Source organism: Pezoporus occidentalis, unplaced genomic scaffold (genome assembly GCF_034315485.1).
Source record: "Pezoporus occidentalis ecotype Australia unplaced genomic scaffold, CSIRO_AGI_Poc_V1 ctg38, whole genome shotgun sequence".
NCBI classification, from domain to species: domain Eukaryota; kingdom Metazoa; phylum Chordata; class Aves; order Psittaciformes; family Psittacidae; genus Pezoporus; species Pezoporus occidentalis.
Genome location: NW_026915702.1, coordinates 6,467,549 through 6,490,175, shown reverse-complemented (window position 1 = coordinate 6,490,175; position 22,627 = coordinate 6,467,549). Strand labels below are relative to the sequence as shown.

Sequence of the window (22,627 nt, the reverse complement as noted above, 5' to 3'; positions counted from 1 at the left end):
TATTGTTGTAGCACAAAACCCTTTTCTTCTCAGTCCAGGGCAGCTGCAAAAGTCCAGGGTAGCTCAACTCTCAAAGAGGCTTGACCTTTCACCTTAAAGAAACCTCGTGACTACTGAAAGTATGGAAACTGCACTTTGGGGAGTACTTTTATTTTCCAGCTACTCCCAATACTTCTGTACATTTTCAGTTGTAGTAGAATATTTGTTATGTCAACAAGAAGCATATGCCTAGTACAAGAAATCTTTACTCCCCTCACCCTTCCCCAAATAAAATAAAACTACATGATACAACATTCTAAAATACATTCTACATTTTTGCCCTGTTTTCCTTATTTTTAATTAGTGAAAACTTTTTTTTTTTTCCTATACTTACCCTAGAAAATGATCAGTTCACTTGGCTGTTTTTCTTTTTCCCCTCCAAAAAACCTTTCAAAGAGGTTATTCTGCATGTCAAATTTAAGGTAAATTTATTCAACTCTGATAATATTCTAAGCCATTACTGGGAAATAGAGGGTAACATTAGTATTAGATGTTGTTCCCAACTCAGGAAAAAAATCATGCAGTGAAAAACCAAAGTAAGCAATTTGCATAGATTTCATAAAGTGTGTCTTCTGGTCATTTTGTCAATTTTTAAATGGGAACTATGACTCATTCTTACCATAATTTTTAACAGTTCATACTTGTGCTTTATGGTTTTTCATTTGGCTTTTCATCACTTATTCACATTTCTTCTCTTCCACTGACATGTTTGCTTCCTTTGTTGAACTTTATACATAATCCAGAGATAAATACATGGCTTTGGTCACTGTAGAGGTTCATGCAATGACACTGGCTTTAGCTTCTTGGAATAGCTTTTAGAATTTTTTCACAGGAGCACAATTGTATCATATTATCTCTGGTTTACTAGCTGGTCATCTATGCCTGCCAGCAGCAAACACTTATCAGAAAGAACACCTTTTGATATTATAAGACTTATTTCAGAACAGATTTATCCTTTCTAGCAGTAAACTTTCCAGTCAAACCAGTCTCGTTTTTCTCATGCAAACAGCAGGTAGTCAAACATATAAATAGCAAGAAATCAAACATGCACTCTCTCTCCTTCATTTTTAATAACAAATAGTAATGTTGTTTAGCCATGGGGGTTAGGTAAAAATATGAAAAACTGGACAGAGGTTTGAACAAAAGTTCAAATTGTTCTTCCCTTTCCTTCACATGATTCAGGCTTTCCCATTTTAATGGGAACATAAATTACTAAAACAACAGTTGTATACTGATGCTGTTGATGCTTCATTTATAATCTATTATAGTCTTCAAATCCTTTTCTGTTGTTTAATTTTTGTTTTGCTACCCAAATCACAATCCCAGACACAAAAAGACCCCTACTCTATACATCTTTCCAACTTGATAGTGAATCACTGACAGCTACACTCCAGTTTTCAATCCACTTGATCTTTGCAAAATCTTGAAGATTTGATGAAGTTGATGACTTGCTCACAAGTCATCGTTCATCTTTCTGATTCTAGAGATTATCCAAAAACTAGTATTCATCAGACTTTTTTTTTTTTTTTGTCAGTTAGAAGGAGTAATCATTCATGGAGTCTAGTATCTTTTCATTCTGTATGGTTAATTCTGGTTATTTATAAATTAGGTAGAAGCTCTTCTTTCCATGAAAAATGGAAAGGAGAAATTGAATGGTGGGAGGTCTTTTTTCAGTTAGTATTGGATTAGCAATTCTTGTTAGGCTTTACTCAAGACGGATGTCTCTGAGCTTCTCTATGCTGTGCTTTTTCTTTCTCTTCTTTTCATTGGTATGTTCTTGGGTTAGAGAGTTAGTTCACTCAGATGTATATGTCTATTTTTAATGCAATACCAGGAAAACGATTTTGCAACGTTTATTTTGTTTGTCTTTGTGGTGGGTGCTATGAGGGAGATATTTATTCTGTAGAGTACTTGTGAATAAAAAGTGCTTTATTATTTACCATATTTAGTGAGAGGGTACCTTGTTTGGAAGGTACCACAATAACCCCTTTCTGCTAATGAACATCATCTGTTCATGTGCTAAATCTAAACTTGCAGGAGAATAAATTCCTTTGGGAGATCTCTCTGATTTGCCTAATGCAGACTGTTGCACTCTGTATCCTAGAAAGATAAAATGGACTGTGTTCACTGTCTACTACCAGCAACTACAACTTCCATTTGTGCTGCTTTTTTTGTGATGAAAATTGTCACTATCATTCTATTTTTCTTTTTGCTGGTGTCCAAGCAACCTATTGCCACCATCCATTGGGAAGCAGAAAGAACTTTTCATTAAGATTTTTCATTACTATTTCAAAAATTGGAGTCTTTCTGAGATTGATGAACTTCTTACTTCTGACAGCTGAAAAGATGTCAACCAAAATTCTGGTTCTACTGGAAACACACAGCAAAGTCTCCATGTTTACCAAAAAATGAACAGTACAGTAACAGAGACTTCTCAAGCAAATACTGCTTCTGCTGATCTGATGCTGATTCATGGGGATCTGCTAGCTGTAAGAGCTTTAAACTCATGGAACGATGCACATCTTCAATGTTTGAATGTGGCTTAAGGGGGGGAAGGTACTTTTAATTTTTCTTTATTTTCTTATTTGTGCTGCAGGAAAGAAAAGAAAGTCACATAAAGGTTGGCTACAACTTTCAAATATAAATATTAAGAATCACTATTTCATGTATTTCTTCAATGACATTCCAATGTCTAACAATGCCAGTCTAGAAAATACAGCCTTTCCCAAATTGTTTTTCTAGCAAATGGGTTTTTAATTCTTGCCTAGCTTAGGTTAAATGGTAGGTGTAAGCAACTACCATTTTTAGAAATGTTGATGGATCTTTACATGAAAAATTTCCTAGAAAAGCTAGCTTGGCCTGCTCAGAAATTTTATGGGTTTTATATGAGCACCAATTTCATTTCTGTTCACCTACACATACTGTAGTGTGCTTTCTACCCTTATAAAATATATTACACTTTATATCAACTATGTATTTGTGCATGGTAACCATAGCAGTGGATAATTTGTTTCAGTACTCTCCAAACATGTATGCTTTATCAAAGTTGTAAAACTCTTAACACAGCTCTTGAATGCAAACAACATTTTCAAACTTAAGCTGATCCTGGCACACTCCACGTTATGTGCTTCAAAGGCTCCTGGCACAACAAAAAAGCTGTATAAATATGTTGGCACAGAGAGCAAAGGCAGATGTTGCCACCACCTCCACCCGTAGGAATCTGACTGTTACTTCAATAAACCTCTTTTAGCTTTGTTTATATGGTCACTTGGGGAGTCAGCTAGGGATGATAATGTGTCTGTAAACTAGACCGCAGTTTTGCAGCAACTTTCAGCAAGCAAGCAATAGTTTGCACAGTGAACGTTAAACGGATCAGTGGTCATGATCGGAAAGTTGGTGCAATTGGTGGTAATGCCTATAAAAAGCTGTAGAGGAGTGGGGTGAATTTACAGGTGCCTTTAAACAGCAGGAGTAGACACAAAGCCAGTGTAATATGCTCTTCCTATCGAGAGATTCTTTTCACCACTTGCAGGTGACATTGTGAGGAAAAAAGACCAGGAAGCTGTTGAATGTGTTCAGATTGTTCTGAAAAGCATGTTTGAAAGCATTTATGTTGTATTCACTTATTCAAAAACACCTGTGTCCAAATACTAAATGAACAGAGTCTTAAAGATCTGCATGAGAAAGGGTGCTTATCATTGGGTTTTGTAAATAGAGGTCAGCTGTAGGGGTAAGCAGAGGAGCTTTTATACACTATCCAAAGAAAGAAGTGAGGATTTCTGTTTCTGAAAGTGGATCCTACTTCTCCATAAATGTCATTGACTCCATATAATTGCTTAAAACTGTGTAAAACACACTTAACTTTCTACTATGCAATTCTAAATGTTGGTCTACTATTTCAGTAGAAGTGAAATAAATATTAATTAGACTTAGAGTTTGTCTTGAACACGTGAACATAATTAGGTTCCAGCTATTATTTTCCAAACAGAGCCTTCTTTTACTGAGTTTAGAAAGATTTGATGAACAAGGACTCAAGACCAATTCATACCCTGTTCTTGTGACTTGTATGGGGGTTGGATTTGACACATCATTTTAAACCATTGTTTTCTGTTTCTGGTTCCCCTTGAGGGTGACAGCCAAATTAACTTCTGGCACAAGTATTATAACTCCATAAACATTTCATTAAAGCTGTGAATGAAAGAGAGCAGTTTAGTAAGTGGAATGTTTGTTTTTAGCAGGGTCTGTGGATGGTACCACTCAGCCATTTGTCTTTGAAACTTATGTCAGTATCTTCAGGCCCATATAGACCATCTTATTTTTCTCTTATTTCCTGTAAAAAAAAAACCAAACCACAGAACACATTTATAAAAATATATTTAAAATCTCTTTTTTGTTATGCCAATGTTTAATTTTTACCTCATCTTCTTTTTCTATGAGAAGTTAAAAGTCACATCCTTCCTGTTGATGTTCATATGACATATAAGTCTTAGAAGCTAAGTAAATTTGGCAGTTTTTTCTTTGTTGGATTTTGGTTTAAGGTATAAACATGGTATCCTAGGTATGGATTAATTTCCTTTGAAAATAATCACATAAATGCAAGTTTATTTTCCACCAAATTTTCAAACTACCTACTGTTTTTAATTCACTCTGAGTTTGACTGCAGTGTTCCCCCCAAAAACACCATTAAGGAAACAGATAATTGCAAAAAAAAAAAAAAAAGGAAGAAAATAAAAATAAAAATCACTGCTAAACCTTATTTTTGTTTCTTCTCCTCTTTTTTTTTTTTTTTCCATGTAGGTTTGGTTTTTTCTCCTTCCTTTTTGTTTAAGCAATGCATAGAAAGCCAAGACATTACAGTCTGCTTGGCTGATCAAATTGAACAGATGGGTTTGTGCCTTTATTTTTTGGAAACAACCCGTAAGAATTTTGCTAGCAAACCTGCTGCTAGTAATCTTCTTCGCTAAAATTCCCAATTTAAATATTAGCAGTATCAAACCCACAAGCGTTTTCATATGATAATCAGTGTTATATAGATGTTTTCTGTAAATTGAAAGACACGTTTTGAATTAGTAAGCCTTAAGCAGAGACCAAGTGCTTTTGCTTCTAAAAAAATTGTTTGCTTTAACTTGGGGTATTATTTCTATTCACATGCTTTGATGAAACTGGCATGTGATCTGAATGGTTGTAACACACACAAAAAAAAAAAAACAGATTAGGTTGCTTCTTCTCATTCACATTAAAGATACAGGTTGTGTGAACTCCTGAGTGGCCAATTACCTTTCTCTTTCCAAATAGTTTCAAAAAGATGTCTGAGATTCCAGCCTTTGGTGTTATCTGACAGCTGAAGTGTCATAAAATGGATCTCTTGGTAACACAGTAGTAATTGCTCTCCTGGTATGTCAGTACAATTGTCTTTGTTGGTCACCTGAAGTTATCTGTGTTTTCTTAGTGCTTCAATTTTTTTACAGAAAATTATTTTAAAAAATTATGAGTTGTTTTTTTTCCTAGTCCCTGTAAACATCTACGACAGCAGCACAGCTTTAACAGTGTGACTTAATTTTATTGCACCAAGGAAGAACAAAAATAATGTTTGCAACAAGTAGATGGAGTTACACTTGTAAAACTGTGTACATATTGTAAAACTAGTACATATTGATGGTAATTCAGCTACAACAGTTCCAGGCAGGCAATATTCAGGTTTGTGTAACAGCATAACACTTTTTTCTTTTATTTTTTTATCTTTTTTTTTTTTAAAGCCATTTGACAAGGCTTTTGTAGGTGATATTAGTCACATTTGCTTATTCTGTTAAAATTTCTGTGTTTTACAAAGTTTTCTTTAAACAGGATTATAAAAGAACAGTTTCTCTTCTAACAGTTTATCAGGAAAAAGACATTTTCAAGTATAAGCTTGTAGATAGTCATATAGCTTGTAGATAAGTCATACTTAGTTACCATATAAAGAATAGGAGCAAATTGTGCATTTCATGCAAAATTATTAAGTATAATCATGTGCAATTAGATATTTGCTCTTCTAATCAATACTTCATAAATTGTTTTTTTTTAGTTTGTTCAGACAATTCTTTTTTATTCCAAAATAAAAATTCTATAGCTTTGAAACATATTCTCAAGCAAAGATTATGCATCTTGCAATTAGAACTTTCCATTGCTCTTTCAAACTGAAATATAATAAACCAAATTTCACTTCATACTGAAATATCCTTCAAAGTATTTACTTCCTTAAAATGTATATATTAATATTTTACAATTTATCAACTGCCACCATTGCTAATTTGCATACTTGTAACCATAGTAGTTCTTGTTATAATCTTAAAAAACAATAAAGGTTGTATTTGTAAAGTATTAGGTTAGAAGTATACTTATATTTTTCTTGTTATGTCTCTTTGAATCAAAAAGGCTATGCCAGCAAAGACCAATCTGATAAAGAAATACCGTCTTAGCATCATTTATCTGCATCTCAAGATTGGCATAAGCAAAATAACAAAATAGCCTCTTGCTAAGATAATTGCATCTCCATTTAGAATGTTAGTCACTGTAATTATAAAGCCACGTCTTTTCTAGGGTAGGCAATAGATAGGTGTCAAATTTGTAATTAATATCCACAACATGAGCTTTAATAACAGTATTTCTAATTTGCACTTCCTGAAGTATTTAAAAATTAGATTGTTTCATCAGTCATATTTAGAAGAAAAAGGCTTTCACATGTTGTCTTTTCTGTTTATAATAGCCAGTGGGTTGTTCATGTTTCTGTGGCTACAAAAGGGATACTCAGAAAATGAGGAGAATGCAATGTTTTCATACGTAACAAAATATTTGTAATCTTTCTTATAATATTACAGTCTAATGCACGTTGAGTGAGAAATACTTGAATGAGAGCTTGAGTCTCTACAGGAATCATCTTGTAACATTTGGCAAACCTAAAAGATTCAGGAGAAAGAAAAATGGTGCAGGAAACTCTTTTTGTATGTATTTAGAGGCATTAATACTAAGACCTGGATTCTTCTTGATGTGTCTTCTTCCTACCTGTCTACCTGCCTATATAAACGTGCAATAAGCTACATACCAGCTCCTTTCTCCCACAAATGACAAACACGACCTTGAGCTTGAACGGAGGAAACAAAGTAAGCAAGAATGTTTTCTTTCATTGCATGTTCCCCGTATTATTTCCACTGCTTTTATTCATTTCTTCCACCAACTTCTTTGAATAATGTTTGATAAAAGGGATAAGATTTGAGGAATCATCTTAATTTCCTAAGTTTTCTTCAAGACTTTGTTGCATGTGTGTGTGTGTCTTTGGGCAAACCATGCAGTCCTCTATTTTCTAGTCCTTTAAAAATAAGAATTGATAGTATTTTTCCTAATTTATATTGGTATTGCCATGGTATACCTTTGAAGTTGGGAAGGACAGGTAATTGATAGAAAAATTCAGGCCGTTCCAGGGAGACTAATTTACATTATAAGCGTGGACAAATCTATATGTTTATCTGTTATCAGTCATACCTCCTGAGTTATTTTCAGGTTAAAATGTAGGTATTCATTCAGACACAATTTCTGGAAGACCACTTAAAAGTTTAAAGCATAAAATGTATATCACAGTCAGTAAAAGCACCAAAAAAAAAAAATGTTTATACTATTTACATAACGATACCAAGACTTAACCCATGCTGTTTTAGCAATAACTATTCAGACACATTCATGCCGGTTTTAAAACATTATATGGGTCAAACCATCTTTAAAAAATTACATGGAAATATGTTGTTTCTCTAGAACTGTTTTATGCCAAACATAACTGAATACTTGAATTCTGAGTATCATACTGAATAAGTACAATTTTGAGTGCAATCCAATGCAAACTAGTTAAGAAAAGGGCGCAGAATTACTGCACAAAACTTTTGGGTCTGATCATGATTTTTACTGATTTAAAAGCTTGCCTATAACCGCTGGGAATATCATTAGAAATACCATGCCATGTGCCCCAGAAAATGCCATTGCGAACACCTTTGTATTGCTTGTGGTAATACTTGCCATTGAGGTTGGCAGACAAGCATGCATCAAACCACCAGCCAGAGCTGTAGTATGCTCCACAGTTTCCTGAAGGATACCTATCGTTGTCCCTGTCTGGAGTTGTAAAGAACTTTTGATCGTGGTTGTAATGCCTGCTGTAGTGAAGGGCATCTCCTGCTGTGCCACTATAGCCATGAACACTTAGACGGTACTTGAGATACTCATTGGCCACATAGAAGTGTTCATATTTTGCATACTCTCTGATGCCATTGAAATCTTCGAGTTCAATTCTCAGTTGCATTTCCTGGCTCTTTGTCAGGAGGTGAATTTTGTCATTCCCCAGCCAAAACTCCCTGCTGAGGTTTCCAAAGCCATTTTTATAGTCGTTCCAGGTTCTGTTAAAGTTAGTGCTACCATCCTGACGCTGCTGCAGCACTGTCCAGCCACCTCCATGTGACTGCATGTCACAGTAAACTTCAAAGCTGTTGTTTCTGGGGTCAGGGCTAATCCTGTAGATTCCGTTAGTCCTTCTGCCTGCTGTGTAATGATCAGCACAGTCTCTCTGCATTATTTGTATAACTGGTGGAAGAACAGATAGTGTTAGAATAAACATCATTTTGATAAAAATTTTGATATCATTTTGATAAAAAAGCCCAATATTTTTGCCTAGACTGATGTGGCCTACAGAACTTGGGTTGAAGAGACATCTACATAGAAAATAGTGTTACTACAATTTCAGTTCTAGGGAGAAACAGTTTTTTTCATAATACCTGCCACCTAGGATCTCTGCATCAGATAGCTGTGCAAAACAACCATTACTTTTTTTGTATAAAACCTGCATAATATGATGGCATTTTGATTGTCTGTTTTCCCTTCTGTCCTTTTCTCTACTCTTTATCCTTTCATTGCCTTCTGTAAATTCAGCCTAATTTCTTCAGTCTGTATTTCTAATGCTTCATGGTCACAAACTTGCTGCTTTTTTGTATTTATAGGTATACCACACCCCGTCTACAGTTTAAATCTTCATCTGGCAGTATGTCAGAGAAAAAGCTTTGTCCATATGGGAATGACTTCAACCTGGCTATTGTTCAATGAAAATAATTTGATACAGAACATAACATCATTAGGAATGTTTCACGTGTTAATGTTGACTGCATTTCAGGAAACAGACAAAAGAGTAATAAAATTGTCCCATTTATTGTAGTAGTACTGTGATTCCTGGAAAGATGAAGCTAGAAAAGTGACAGTGCTTTCCTGTTTATTTGGCATTGCTGGCTTTACAATAAGGAAAAGTTTTAGCATCTACCATTAACACAGCTTTTTCCCACCAGTGGGTGATATATTTTATTCAGTAGAAAAATACCCCCAGGTCTTTCCTGCAGGGTCAAAAAACCATGTTTTATCCACAGTTTCATCCAGTAATAACATTGTGTTCAACAGCATGGCATTATAATTACATATTCTTAAGCAAGTGATAGAGAGAGCTCTCAGAAGTTCCTAGTTAAGACTCAAAACCATAATGTTTACTCCTATTGCAGGTTTGAATTTATGGGCTTGTTCATTTACAGGCTTCAATTGCATATTTTTCCTAGAAAATTTAATTTACTTCTTGAAAGGGAGGAGTGTTCTCAGGCTGCAGCAGGGAATGAGACTTGGGACTTCTTGTTTGCCAGTACAGAAAACTGGACATTTACAACAGCACAGAGTATAGGAGCCAAAGGCTTAAAACCCAGAACTAAATCCACAATACATTCTCATTTATTTCACTCAACTTTGTGTAAGATATTTTGTGGACTATGTTTTGAGAAGATACCGATAGAGAATATATGTTTTAGAAATAAATGCTTTTATAACCTGATTCAATTCCTATTTCAATAAAGTTTTGCTCTTGTTTTCAGTGGATGCAGGAGTAGCTCCTGTATAAAAATAAGTTGCAGCTATTATCCTTGCTAGTTTTCATAATTTATATATTGCTGCTACAAACACTTTTATCAACACCTACTATAAAATATAAGGAATATCTGCATGATCATATGCTGTGAACAGTACCCAACATTTCAGTAAGTGTGAGAAATACCTAAAATTAGTCTGTTATGAAGTACCTTATTTGAATCTGATTAATTGCCCATTACCACTATACCAAGTTACTCATTCTTTTTGTGAATGCTTTATATGTGAATTAAAGTAATTCATTTGTACTTATTTATATCTGATTGTAATAGAAGCATTACTTTTATTATTATTATTCATTTGTTCTTTTCAAACTTTCAAGGATTTCAGCTGTACATGGACTGCACCATCTGCAGATCCTTCAGTTTTCAATATGGATGGACAGAAGAACAGTTATATTTTAAACTTGAATACTAAGTAATAGAAGTTTAAAAACTACAATGCAGCCTGCTCTTTCTCTGCTTTGTCTCTAGAGAGCCTATCTTTGTATGTATGATGTCTGAGTGGCTGAATACACTGACAATCTAGGGAATAGTTCTTGTTTTCAGAGATTCTTACATGTGATACAACTTCACAACATTAAACCCCCCTCAATCTTCCTCTAATAAAAATCAATATTAGAAAGAAATTCTTAGTTCTATTTCTCAATTTTAATTAGGACAATTGAAAAGTAAAAGAAAAAAGTGTCAGTGCTAATACCTGTTTTCTGTTTTATATTGCTTATATATTAGATTAATGCTAAGATTTTTGTATTAAATTCATGGTACATATGTTACCCACTTGAGAAATACAGTTAATAAACTTCTTTAGCTGAGCCTTTCATATATGTGCTGTGATGACAGAAGATTTATTTTATTACCCATCTGTCAAAAAGATTCACTTGATGTTTCATAATGTCTTGCAGACCTTTTCAGAATAGCTGTAGTTTCACGTTGAAAAAAAACCCATGCAGTTTTTAAGGCACACCTAGAGAAAATTTACCCTTCTCATCCAAGGAGAAAATAACAGTTTAATATCCTTGATGTAGTAAAACGAAATTAAATTTTCAGATTTATTGATTGAATTGACAAAAAAAAGTCCTTCAAAAATTCACTTTTTATATTCCATAATAGTCCTATTCTAGGAGGAGCTAAACACCTGCAGCTCTCAGTAACCCTCTAGTGGCAGCTGAAACGTTTTACAGGAGTATAAACGCTAAAAGAGCAAAATACTTGTGAAGTTAACACAGCGATTTGATTATATTTTAAGTTGTTTACCCAATCTTTGTAAAATGCACAGAAAGCTTATTGAGGCAGCAAGAATTAACAGGTTACATACCAGGTCTTGGCTGCATTGCTGGACACTTAGAAGCACATTTGTTATCAAGGCTGTTCACAACAAATGTCAAATTTGCAACTTTGCTGTCAACATAATGTTCTACATTGTTCATATTTATGAGGCTTATCTTCTCTAACCGACCCTGCAGTGTCTGAATCTGGCTCTTTGCATTTTTTAAGCTGGTTGCCATTCTGTTAACTTTGCTCTGCAGTTCATTAACTCTGTTATCTTGGATTTTGCTGTTTTCTGATGGAGTTTCTGCGTTAGGTAGCAGGAATTCATTACTACTGTCTCTTTCTTGGTTGTCATCTGCCTGCAGCTTGCAATCTTGGCAGCATTTCTTCAGCTTGTTTACTGCTTCCTTAAGGGTCTGTACTTCTTTGAGAGTCTTCTCAAGCAGTCTGAATTCTTTAGGTAACTGGATGGTCATTGGAGGCAGATTTATCTGATAGGGACAATCCTCTCCATCATCACATTTCCGATTAGTTTTGAGCTTTACAGGACAAGTCTCAGTAACTTTCCCTTCTTTAGCATCCTCTTCATTTTCTAAAACAGCTGCAAAGACATTTGTTAAAGCAAGGAGAGCTGTCTTCAGCAAGACTAAGTAAATGAGCAGCTTCATCTTCACAGCGAAACCAGCAGTATGAGGAAGTATGTGAAAGTGGAACAACTTTATAAGGGCAGCTTGAAGCCTGTGAGTTATCAGACAGCCTACACTGTTCTCAGAAATGGGTGGGAGTGCTCGCATCACGAGTGATTAATAGCAGAGCAAAGTAGGTAGTGCTTGCAAGAATAGCACATTTCAGAAAGTATTCCTGACTCAGAACTAGTGTATGTAAGCAAAATGATGAAATGCATGTGTGCCGATCACTTATGCAGTTTACTTTCATTCCTTTTTGGACATGGATTTTCTTCTTTTTGGAAATAAGAATCACTTAATCTCTTAGCTCTGTGTTATAACAGTCTTCTAACATCTGTTTCTTAACATTTTAGTGTTCTAACGCTGCTTTCAAAACCAGACTATAGTTTTACCACAGCAGGTGGAAAAGGTGAAAAACAGCCCCTTTCCCAGTTTGAGGATCACAGCAATAGCTTCACTGACACTCAGTCCCCTTCTTCCTAAAACCTTTTTTTAACTGAGCGGATGGGTTCCTGAAAATTATTTGAATCCCAAAGCACGTTGAAACATATGGTTTTGGTTCCAAACATTTTTCAGGATAAAGACACAAACTAAGAAGGATGAGCAACACTTGGTTATTCCTATTTTGCCTGTCACTGCTTAAAATAGTTATCTGGACTATTCATGATTTGTATGGCACATCACAGTTACTATTCACTGTTACCTGATTCTGAGTGCTTACTACTGAACCTTTCTAAGTGAAGGGAAGGGAACATAAGATACTTCTGCCTCCACCCCTCCTTGGTCCGAGCTGTTGGACTGATTCTTCAGAAAACTGAAAGCAAATCCTGGTGTTCTGAATAATGTCCCAAGTTCTAAAACTAAAACAAGGCATAGAAGCATAGAATCAGCAACATTGGAAAAGACCTTGGGCCCATCAATTTTGGGGTATTCCCTTCTGTATTCCTGATTTTGGTTTGTACTCTTCTTTTTACTGTGCTCTGTATCACCTTTAAGAGTTAATAATGTACTTTGCATGACTAATCACACCAAACAAAATTACTTCAGCTCTAGGTGACAATTGCTATGTACTTTGTCATTTTTATTCTACAGCCACCTTTGCCATTCTCACGTGGTGCCTGTGCAGTTTTGGTGTTCTATGCCATTTTTCTTGTGCCCCAAAGCAAGGCTACATGGGTATGCCTTCAAGCATTCATAGCTCAGTCAAGAGCTAAATACCTTGCATGAGTAAAGGGTTTTTACACTAGTTCTTGTTTAATTAGTCCAATCTGAACAATATATTTCCCTAAACCTTAGTTGAAATTATTCATAATACAGATTAAACATTAAACAGGCATTAGTCACACACATTCTCTGTAAGTTCATGATCTCTGGGCTGTTACTAGCTTTCATATGTACCACAGGCTTATATTGACAGTATGGGAGGGAGACTTGGCAAAAACCCCCTATCTTTTTAACTTGCTACAACAATTCCTTCAGATTCTTGCATAGCACAATGGTCTGGGCACTTTCTTAGGAAATGGGTTTTAAATCTATCTTTCCCATACTCTAGATGAACATCCCAGAACGTGCTTTTAGTTTTGTGGCAAAACTGTCTATCTCTCCCTTTTGCATCATAGATAGTTCTCTATCAATGAGATGAAAGACACCCCGCTTGGGTGTAAGGTACTGAAATCACCTTGGTTTTGCTAGAAATGTATCAAAACTGAAATGTTCGTAGCAGAAGAAATGCATGATTTTAATTTGTGAGAAATATTTTAAGATTAGTAATTTGATTAATAGGATCGTAACTATTTTTCTAGGTATTTAACAGAGCCTTGTTCTCCTGTATGGCTGCTACTGTCAAACTGGGGAAAGCTGTACCAGCCTCTTTTGAGGGGCTTTAGAATTAAAATATAATTTCTAAATCCTTGTTATTTGGGAAGCCAAAATTCCCCCACCCTGTTCAGTTTACAATGAACTCTGCTGTCTGCTGTGGAACTTTGAACTGGACAAATTATTCTGTTTCTGTAAAATTAACAATAATTATCCTTGGTAGACCACATCTTGTGAATTGCCTTGACATGTTTAAATGCATCTCAAATATTGTTATTAATATATGACTGTTGTCATATATTCATCATTAGACCATAGTAACTTCAAGAAGGGCAGAAATTTCTAGTAATGTTGAATATTTTTTAAAAAAAAAAGGAAACTTCACATAGTAACATGAAGTATCTGAGCTTTTCAAACATCTTTGTCCTGAGACATTCATTCCTTGATCCCTTATATGCTTTCACTTTGGGATATTTGCTTCCTCCTTTGGATGAGATTTCTGTAATCTTGAGGTGCTCTGCTATCCTCTTGATTTTGTTATTAGGGTATCAGCAGTCTATTTGAGCCTAAAAACCCCATTTCTCCATCAGATACATATATGCTTCCCCTACCTGGAGAAGTCTTGTAATTGAGGACTGTTTTTTCTTCCTGTTCTGTCAGGGAATAACTATTCAAAACAATTTGTCAGGTCTCTCTTCTTCCTTCAGGTACTCAATCTAGTGTTCCACAGTTTTTTTCATGTTTTCATGCCTCTTTCCTTCCTTGGGATAAATGAAGCAAACTTTCAAAACTGAATTTTTCATACATCTTCTCCTAGAAAGGACATTGAGCAATCTTAAGTGCTAAAATGCCAATGCAACTTGATTAATGGCAGAAATATTGGACCCCATCAAAACTGAGAACTGCAGTTTATTTATAAATGAAGCTTCTTCCTAGATGGGGCTTTCCTAGATCCCTAGAGTATAATGTTTAAAACTTTACAGTAGTGGAACAATCACAAAATCCAAAAGCCAACCTTTTTTTCAACTGTGAAAGGATCTAACTGAGTAATGCTGATGACCTCAAGTAAGACTATTCTACCAAGGTCTTCTGTTTGGTTAAAGGTCATTTTTTTGTGGCTTTTCATCTCTCTTAATTTACTTTTTAGGAATCTTTTTCCTTCTATAGACTAAAGAGATATCCTAAACTTACAGGCATATCTTCCAAAAGATAAAGAAAATAACTAAGAGCTCATGATATTCTCAAATTCTACTGAAGATGTTCATTCTGTTCCCAGAAGTACCCAGTGGCTGCAAGGTTAAAGAAGTAATATAATTTGGTCCCCAGACTTGCCTGGGGACTGTTTATTTAAAGTTTATCAAAAGCAGCATGAAACAGTTCCCATGATCTTTTAGAGAAAGGGTGGGTTTTTTTTTCTGGAAGATAATGGAATGTAGGTCAAATAGAACACAGCAAAGACTGTAGGCAGATGTTAATTTAACTAGTGACTGTGGCAATTTAAAACATGACAGCTTGCCATCTGTTTGGTTTCTGGCTTTGTGCTGGGATGTAGTATCTCGTGCAGAAGAGTTGCTTCGTAACACCTAAGTTCATGTAAGCAGTTCAAATGATTGGTATGAACAAACCTGAAACATGTCTGGGCTCATTCATATTGGTAGCAGAGGTGTGATGTGTTAATATTCATGTGCTGCAGTGATATTTTTGATGTTTTTTGTAGACGTCAGTGATTCTGTGATATGTTTTTCCTGTGAAAAAGGATGAAAAGTAACTAACTTTCAATTTTTCCCACAATGTGGAGTGTATGTGTAAGTCCATACTAGAAACAAATTCTGATTTACAATTATTTTTTATTAATTCAGTTGTTTATTAATTCAGTAGTTGTTCTTCATGCAAGCAGTCTTTATGTTGTCCAGTGGATCATGGGACTAGCTGTTCAACTTCGTGTCTGTGAGAACACTTCAGAGCACAGAAAGGAAGGCAATTCTATTCCATTCGATTTGAATTGTTAATATGCTTATTGAGATACAGATTACATAGAACTAATAGCCACGTGGATTCTCTGTATCATCTGTTTAAATTGTTCTTTTTATCTTTGGTCTTGTTATTTTTTAGTTTTAGAGGGCCCTTTGGCAGTTTATTTTTCATTAAAAGATGCCTGGCTGATCCATCTGTAATTAAAAAGTGAAACTGTAGAAATTCTGTGTAAGGCAATACAGTGCTATATCTACCATAAGTAGGTATATTAAGGTTTTTCATGTATGCCTTTACGCCCACTCGTAATTATGTCTTGATTATGTAGCATGATCTGCATATAGCTTTTTTTATGTGAAATACATTGTAGACTATGAACCTTTCAGTGAAAAAATGATATAAAAGACTCCATATCTAACTAAATGAGTAGATATCAACAATTTATTATGGTCAATATTTTTAGTGTTAGACTTTCGTCTGTTGAGTTACTGGCTTCTTGTATGTGTATCCAATGCATCCAAGTCACTTTCCTTTAGACAACAAAGTTCAAGGAAACATGAATCTTATGCCCTCACTTTGTGAATTAACATCCTATATTCAAAAAGTGAATGCTATCTTCTTATTCATTGTATTTATGGCTTTATTGGAATAAGAAAGAAGGCAAAATAATTTGCGAGGCACTTCATGAAATACAAAAAAACTACTTTGTTAAATTACTTAAATTATCTTAGCTTCCCAATAGAAATGGATCTGAAAGGTGATTTTTCTTTGTGTAAAAATAGCACTTTTAAGGAAAAACAAACTTACATATAAATGCAATTTTATACAAATGTGCTTGTTATTTTGTTCTAATTCTGCTCATCATAAACATCAGGAGAGGAACACCTGACTGCGTTTGTACAACCAATAGCCTCATGGTTTCAGGTGGTGTTGTTTAGCACCTAAATTGAATGTTGAGAAAACCCAGTGACAAATCTTTTTCTACTTGAATGGCTAATAAATATGCTTTCCCAGGGACTTCCCATACTTAGCCTAAAAAAAAATCTGCCTGTCAGTATCTATGTCGTTACAGATGAGAGGGATTCCAACTTCTTTTTTAACTCTAATGACAGCATTAATTGAAGAATCAGACCGCATTTTTCTTTAGCTTCTACCATCCTAATCTTTCTCTGGAATAATGAGTTAAACAAGGCATATCATTCCCTAAATATCTGTAGTATGGCTATTCCTGTCTGTACGGTAAATGCTTCATGATCAACAAAATGAGATGCAGAATTTCATCAAAATACTGCTAACTGCAATTTACTGCATAACTAAATATTTACAGTTTTAAATTAGTGATTTTTATCTTCTTGTCTTAGAATACTTAGACTATGTGCTGAAGCCTGAAATATTGTTGAGTAGGGAAATTCTAGATAATTTTAGAAGTGTTAGTCTTCTATAACTCTATGAATATTTGATATATATTGAAAAAAATGAGTGATGTACATGACTGAATAAAAAGTATAATAATTATTTATACTAGGCACACATAAATTGTGATGCAAGACTTTACATTAATAACAGAGTTCAGGTCATTTAAACATGAGGGGCTTAGTCTGAGCTAGTCATCTTTGGCTCCCCCTGTTGTCAAAGTAAGTGAGTAAGAGCCTCATTGAGGATGTTTCTTATTTCTTAATAAATACTGGACAGCACTCTGAAATAATTTAATGAGTAAAATTTTATTATTAAAAAGAAGCAGAATCTTAAATATACTATTTGGCCATACTTGAGGGGAAAGCTTCAGTTCCCTTAGTGCATTATCATGGTCCAAATTATCTAGCTTTTTTCTAGGTAATTTGGAGGTATCAGGCACAGGCGAGACAAACACGAGTAGATATCCCTATCTCACCTTTTTTAAAGGATGAGATAGATTTTGTGGTGACTGATAGCCACCAATATGGATAGAAATGCAAGAGTCATAGCATGGGTTCTGCATGCTTGTACCTGTTGCCCCCCTACAATGTAGAAATAACTCCTGAAAAATCAATGGGAGATGGTATTGCCTTCTCCCCAGACTAAGAAGCACCTAAGCTGTGTGGTAAGTGTCCAAACAGTGTGGATTCAGTGAGGATTTTGACAAAGTATACAGAGCTTTCTATTCAAAGAGGAGCGCTTATCCTTTTTCTTCCCTGAATGTTTAAACATTTAAATATTATCCAAAGAGGTAAGAAAAGCTCTTCAAATAAACATCACAGTGAGAAAATTCCAAACCTCACATAGCAGACTCTCCAGAAGAGCTGTTTGCCAAGCAGGTAATACTATACTGAAATCCTGACTGTATTCAGACTATAAAATACATTAATCCCTTGATATTTTTATGTTGTCTCCTGTTATGAAGCAAAAGAGTTGTTTGACGATACCTTTCAGATGTTTGAAATAAAATTAGTGCAAAATGTTGGATATTCTTTAGGCTGAAATAATATTAAGCATAGTTACAAAGTCTTGTTATAATTACAAAACCCACAGTTTAGAATGAAGAGGTGGGAAGTGTTATGGTTCCATTCCATCTTAGAATACATTTTACTTATTTTGAAGTATTTGCAAATATAATTAGAAACACATGTTAGTCTGTCATTTCTGTGAAATACAGAGATTCTAGGCACTGTTGAAATTAAATGTTTCTTAGGAAGCCTTCAAATGTTTCACAATTATTATGAGTAACTGATATTAACCAGTAATTTATTGGTGGTGGCTATATTCATTTTCTGCACTTTTCTTGGTGCTTTTTATCAAAAGAGTGTGAGGAATTAGACCAACTTTCAAATTGTGTCATCTTTTTAAGTTTAAAATTTGGCTTAATTTTATTCATTTCTGGAGAGTCACAAAAGAAGCTTAAAAAGACACTAATTCAAAGTGGGGAATGTCAGAATCCCTAGAGTTCTTATTTATATCATAGTTGAGTTACAGAAAGCTTCTTTTGAAATTCCAAATGACTTCCTTGCTGTATTGCTTTGAGCTGACTGTCAGAAAGGATTGAATATAATCTGTTAAAATGGAGAATGCAGAAGCATACTGCACTTAATGAGGGAGTGAGGACGTGCTGATTGTAGTCAGGGCTAGATTTCAGATTTTGTTTTGCTTACATGGAAGAGTGTTTCACTTATCAGGTGGGTCATCTCCCTTTTGTGGTTTTAATTGACCTCTTTGTTACCAACTCACCTACATCTAGGGGCCAGTAGACCTGAAGTCAAACCAGAAGGATATACAGGAGTTCCCTCATATTGCGGGTAACCTCAGATTGTGCTCACTTTTTCTTGAATTTTCCTTAAGACATTTTGAAGAGAGCTCAGATGGGGAGCTGTTGGTGGCAAGCAAGTATGACCTTATACCTGTTCTCAATGTAGAGACAAGTTAAGCAGGTGTACTGAACAGCTAAGCAAGCATATGCATTTTCTCTTGTTCCATGGATTCCTACATACAAAAGGTTCTTACCCAGAGCCAGAAAATTCACTCTTTTTGCTAGAAAAATATGAAGGATATGCCCTTCCCTTTACCCTTTTCAGCAAAATTTTCCTCCATAGTCTTTATCGTAGAACAGGATTACCCAGTACTTTATTTCTTTTTACTGATAGAAAGAAACAAGTTTGTTTTGGAATTTGGGTTTGGGTTTGTTTTGGTATGTTTTGTTTTTCTGGTAGAAAAGCCAAACTTCAAATAGCAAGGTAACATGAAAAAAATGTAGAAAAGTCTGAAAATTATACTCATGTTAATCAGTTAAACATGAGTATAAAGTAAATGAAAGGGTAACGTAATAGGGTAAAATAAACATAACAGAAATCTTAAATGAAAAGGAAAAAATACAAGTAAATCCAGTAATGAAATGCATACTTCCATACTTTGCATTTAATTACATTTATGGGAACATGGGGAAAAGGAAAGCAGGCAGGCAACCATCCATTGTCAAAAGTTGCCAGGCAACCATCCGTTAGCAGCCAAATTTTCATCCAACTTTCCAGTAATTCTCTATTTGGATAATGAAAATTTATTTTAGTTTATCATAGAATCATAGAATAGTTAGGGTTGGAAAGGACCTTAAGGTCATTTTGAGTGTGTTTAAAAATATATGGCATCCCAGCTCATTGTATAATGTGAAGGAAAAGCTGAGAAAAGCAAAATACAGTTAAGTACAACTGATGTGGAAAGGGATTGGAAGACTCAAGAGTTTAAGAATATTTCTAGGACTGTACTCCAAATTCCAGTATAACAAACTTATTTCAGATCTTTCCAGGTCAATTATAATGAACACAGGTCTGAAAAAGACATCCTTAGTTGCCATTTACAAGCTCTTTTTTTTCTTCACTATCCATCTTCGCACTCACTCTTTTCCTTTTCAGTGTTGCAATGTTGAACTAAGAAGAACTACCATTTTACTTTCTCCAGCAATGTGAGAGCTTCCAAGCAATAAAATGAACTAGGAGTGTGTCTTGGGAGGGAGGAGTGAAAAATATCTTCTTTTTTATACTTAGGATATTAGTCTTGTACACAGCTTTATTTTTTAATAGAAACGTGGCTAACAGATCTAACAGACCAGAAGAAAATTTTCATACACCTGCCTTGAGAAATGCTATGTCTGTGTGTGTGGATGGATATATATATAAAAATACTGTTGGCTATTTTGTCATTACTTGCTTTATTTGTGTGCTCCTGAATGATGACTTTTTTTTTTTTTAACTAGTTTGCAAGCTTACTTCCTTCTCTAAGGTTGAAATCTGAAAGCTCTAATACTCATTACAGTTGCTGCTGCAAAGGATAACATGTTTTGAATTAACCCAGAGCTTATTTAAACATATGTTGTCTAAACTTAAGTGTTTTTACAAATAATAAAAGTTAGGAATAGTTTCTATATTTTACATTGAATTTTCATGTTACTATTAATGGGAATTACTAAAATTAATCGGGGTGGTCTTGTGTTAAATGTGCAAGATGGGCCATTTTGAGATTATTCTGGTTTGAGTAATCTTTGCAAGACCCATGGCACTAGATTTCACAGGAGTCTGGGAACTTCAATAATGACTGTTGCACAAGACATTAATGCTGTCTTTCAAGCATCTCTCTTCTGAAAGTCTGAGGTGTTGGGTACCTTGTACAAGTTATCTTCTCCTTTCTGTCATGGATATTTATAATTTATCTGCAAAATACCAACATCCATTCCAGCTTAGAATACATTTCAGTGATTTTGCAGCATTTGCAAGCATGATTAGAAACACATGTTAGCCCTATCATTTCTCTAACATGCAGAGGCTCTAGGGGCTCTTGGAATAACATGTTTCTTAGGAAACCTTCAAGTGGTTCACTTTCACAATGCTTATGAGTAGCTGTTGTTAATCAATAACTTCAGATTTATTCAGGTTATTAATCAGATTTATTCTGCATGAGGTGAAAAGCATCAGTGAAATGAGTATTCATTTAATCCATTTCAACAAGATTTTTTAAAAATTACTTGTGTCATGCTGACTACTGTATATGCCTTTTATAATGGATATTACGAATATAGTATAATTTTTTTTTAATAACTGGTAGATACAACAGGCACAAACAGTTTTACAAAGCTAAAATAATCTGGTTGTTGTCCTTAGATTAGTTTTCCAAATACTATTTTGACAGCTAAAGGGAAACTGAGTAGATAATGTTGTTCTCCACCGTAAGATGTTTGTCCTCTAAACTAAAGTATATAAAGATAGGTGAAGGAATGATCTGTCATAATGTAATGTCAGGGACAGAAGCATATCTACAGATAAAGTATAGGCAAGGTCTGTGATTACAAGTCAAGAAAGCCAAATGTGCTTGTTTCCGTGCGATCAAATAAAGAGTAAAATATTTAGAGGGAAGTGATACAGGAAAAATTATTATAATAGTCACTGTAATTTGCCATTGAGCTGGAGGATGTCTGGCCACAGGAGGTGGTTTGCTTCAGGACTGTAAATAACCTTCTAAGAAGATGGAAGGACAACCAATTCCTTGGCTCTAGCTCCATTCTGGGTCAAAGTCATCCCAGCTGGAAAACTGTTTACTTCCCAGCCCACGCAATGGCAAACAAGTCAGCAATCAAGTAGTGGCTCTAACAGAAGGTGATTCCTACCTATTTGCAATATCCTTTGCAAAAAGCTGTTACTCATTTTCAGCTGACTCTGCACAATCATGGTTCCAGGTCTAAGTGGGCACCTACTATCATTCCAGTCCTATCTCTAATTTTTGTTAACAATAGGCAAAGTATTCAGGGACTGGTAATTTGATATTCATTGGCATCATAGAGATGTGTAAGGAAATCAGTTGCTAACTCCATTCTAGGTATTCAGTGAATTCCTGGGATCACCCATTGATTTGATGGATGGACCACTCAGTGGATAAAGAACTGGCTGGATGGCTGCATGCGAAGAGTTGTGGTTGGTCAATGGCTCAATGTCCGGCTGGAGACCAGCAACGAGTGGTGTCCCTCAGGGATTGGTGTTGGGACCGGTCTTGTTCAACATCTTTGTCACTGACATGGACAGTGGGATTGAGTGTGCCCTCAGCAAGTTTACCGATGACACCAAGCTGTGTGGTTGGGTTGATACCCTGGAGGGAAGAAATGCCATCCAGAGGGACCTCGACACGCTTGTGAGGTGGGCTGATGCCAACCTCATGAAGTTTAACCATGCCAAGTGCAAGGTCCTACACCTGGGTCGGAGCAATCCCAGGCACAGCTACAGGCTGGGAAGAGAAGAGATTCAGAGCAGCCCTGTGGAGAAGGACTTGGGGGTGTTGGTTGATGAGAAACTGAATATAAGCTGGCTTCAGTGTGCGCTTGCAGCCCAGAAAGCCAACTGTATCCTGGGCCGCATCAAAAGGAGA

The 22,627-nt window shown here is 35.3% G+C and overlaps 2 protein-coding genes across 7 annotated transcripts in view; one reads left to right on the top strand and one right to left on the bottom strand.

Moving 5' to 3' along the window:
• Nucleotides 1–22,627, top strand: part of CCDC146 (coiled-coil domain containing 146) — a 72,813-nt gene that overhangs the window by 8,932 nt on the left and 41,254 nt on the right. The gene's annotated exons all lie outside the window — the stretch shown is intronic.
• FGL2 (fibrinogen like 2) lies at nucleotides 6,108–12,076 on the bottom strand. Its single transcript, XM_062632012.1, has 2 exons — nucleotides 11,329–12,076; nucleotides 6,108–8,640 (listed from the first exon to the last, which is right to left on the bottom strand). Exons 1-2 carry the CDS (start codon nucleotides 12,074–12,076, stop codon nucleotides 7,934–7,936), a joined length of 1,455 nt encoding a protein of 484 aa, XP_062487996.1. The 3' UTR covers nucleotides 6,108–7,933.

Bases quoted from the DNA above. Each gene is read 5' to 3' on its own strand.
- FGL2 (XM_062632012.1), bottom strand. From the start codon at position 12,076: ATGCGAGCACTCCCACCCATTTCTGAGAACAGTGTAGGCTGTCTGATA. The intron at 8,641-11,328 runs GTATGTAACCTG...TTCTTCCACCAG, and splicing joins AGCAATGCAGCCAAGACCTG to TTATACAAATAATGCAGAGA.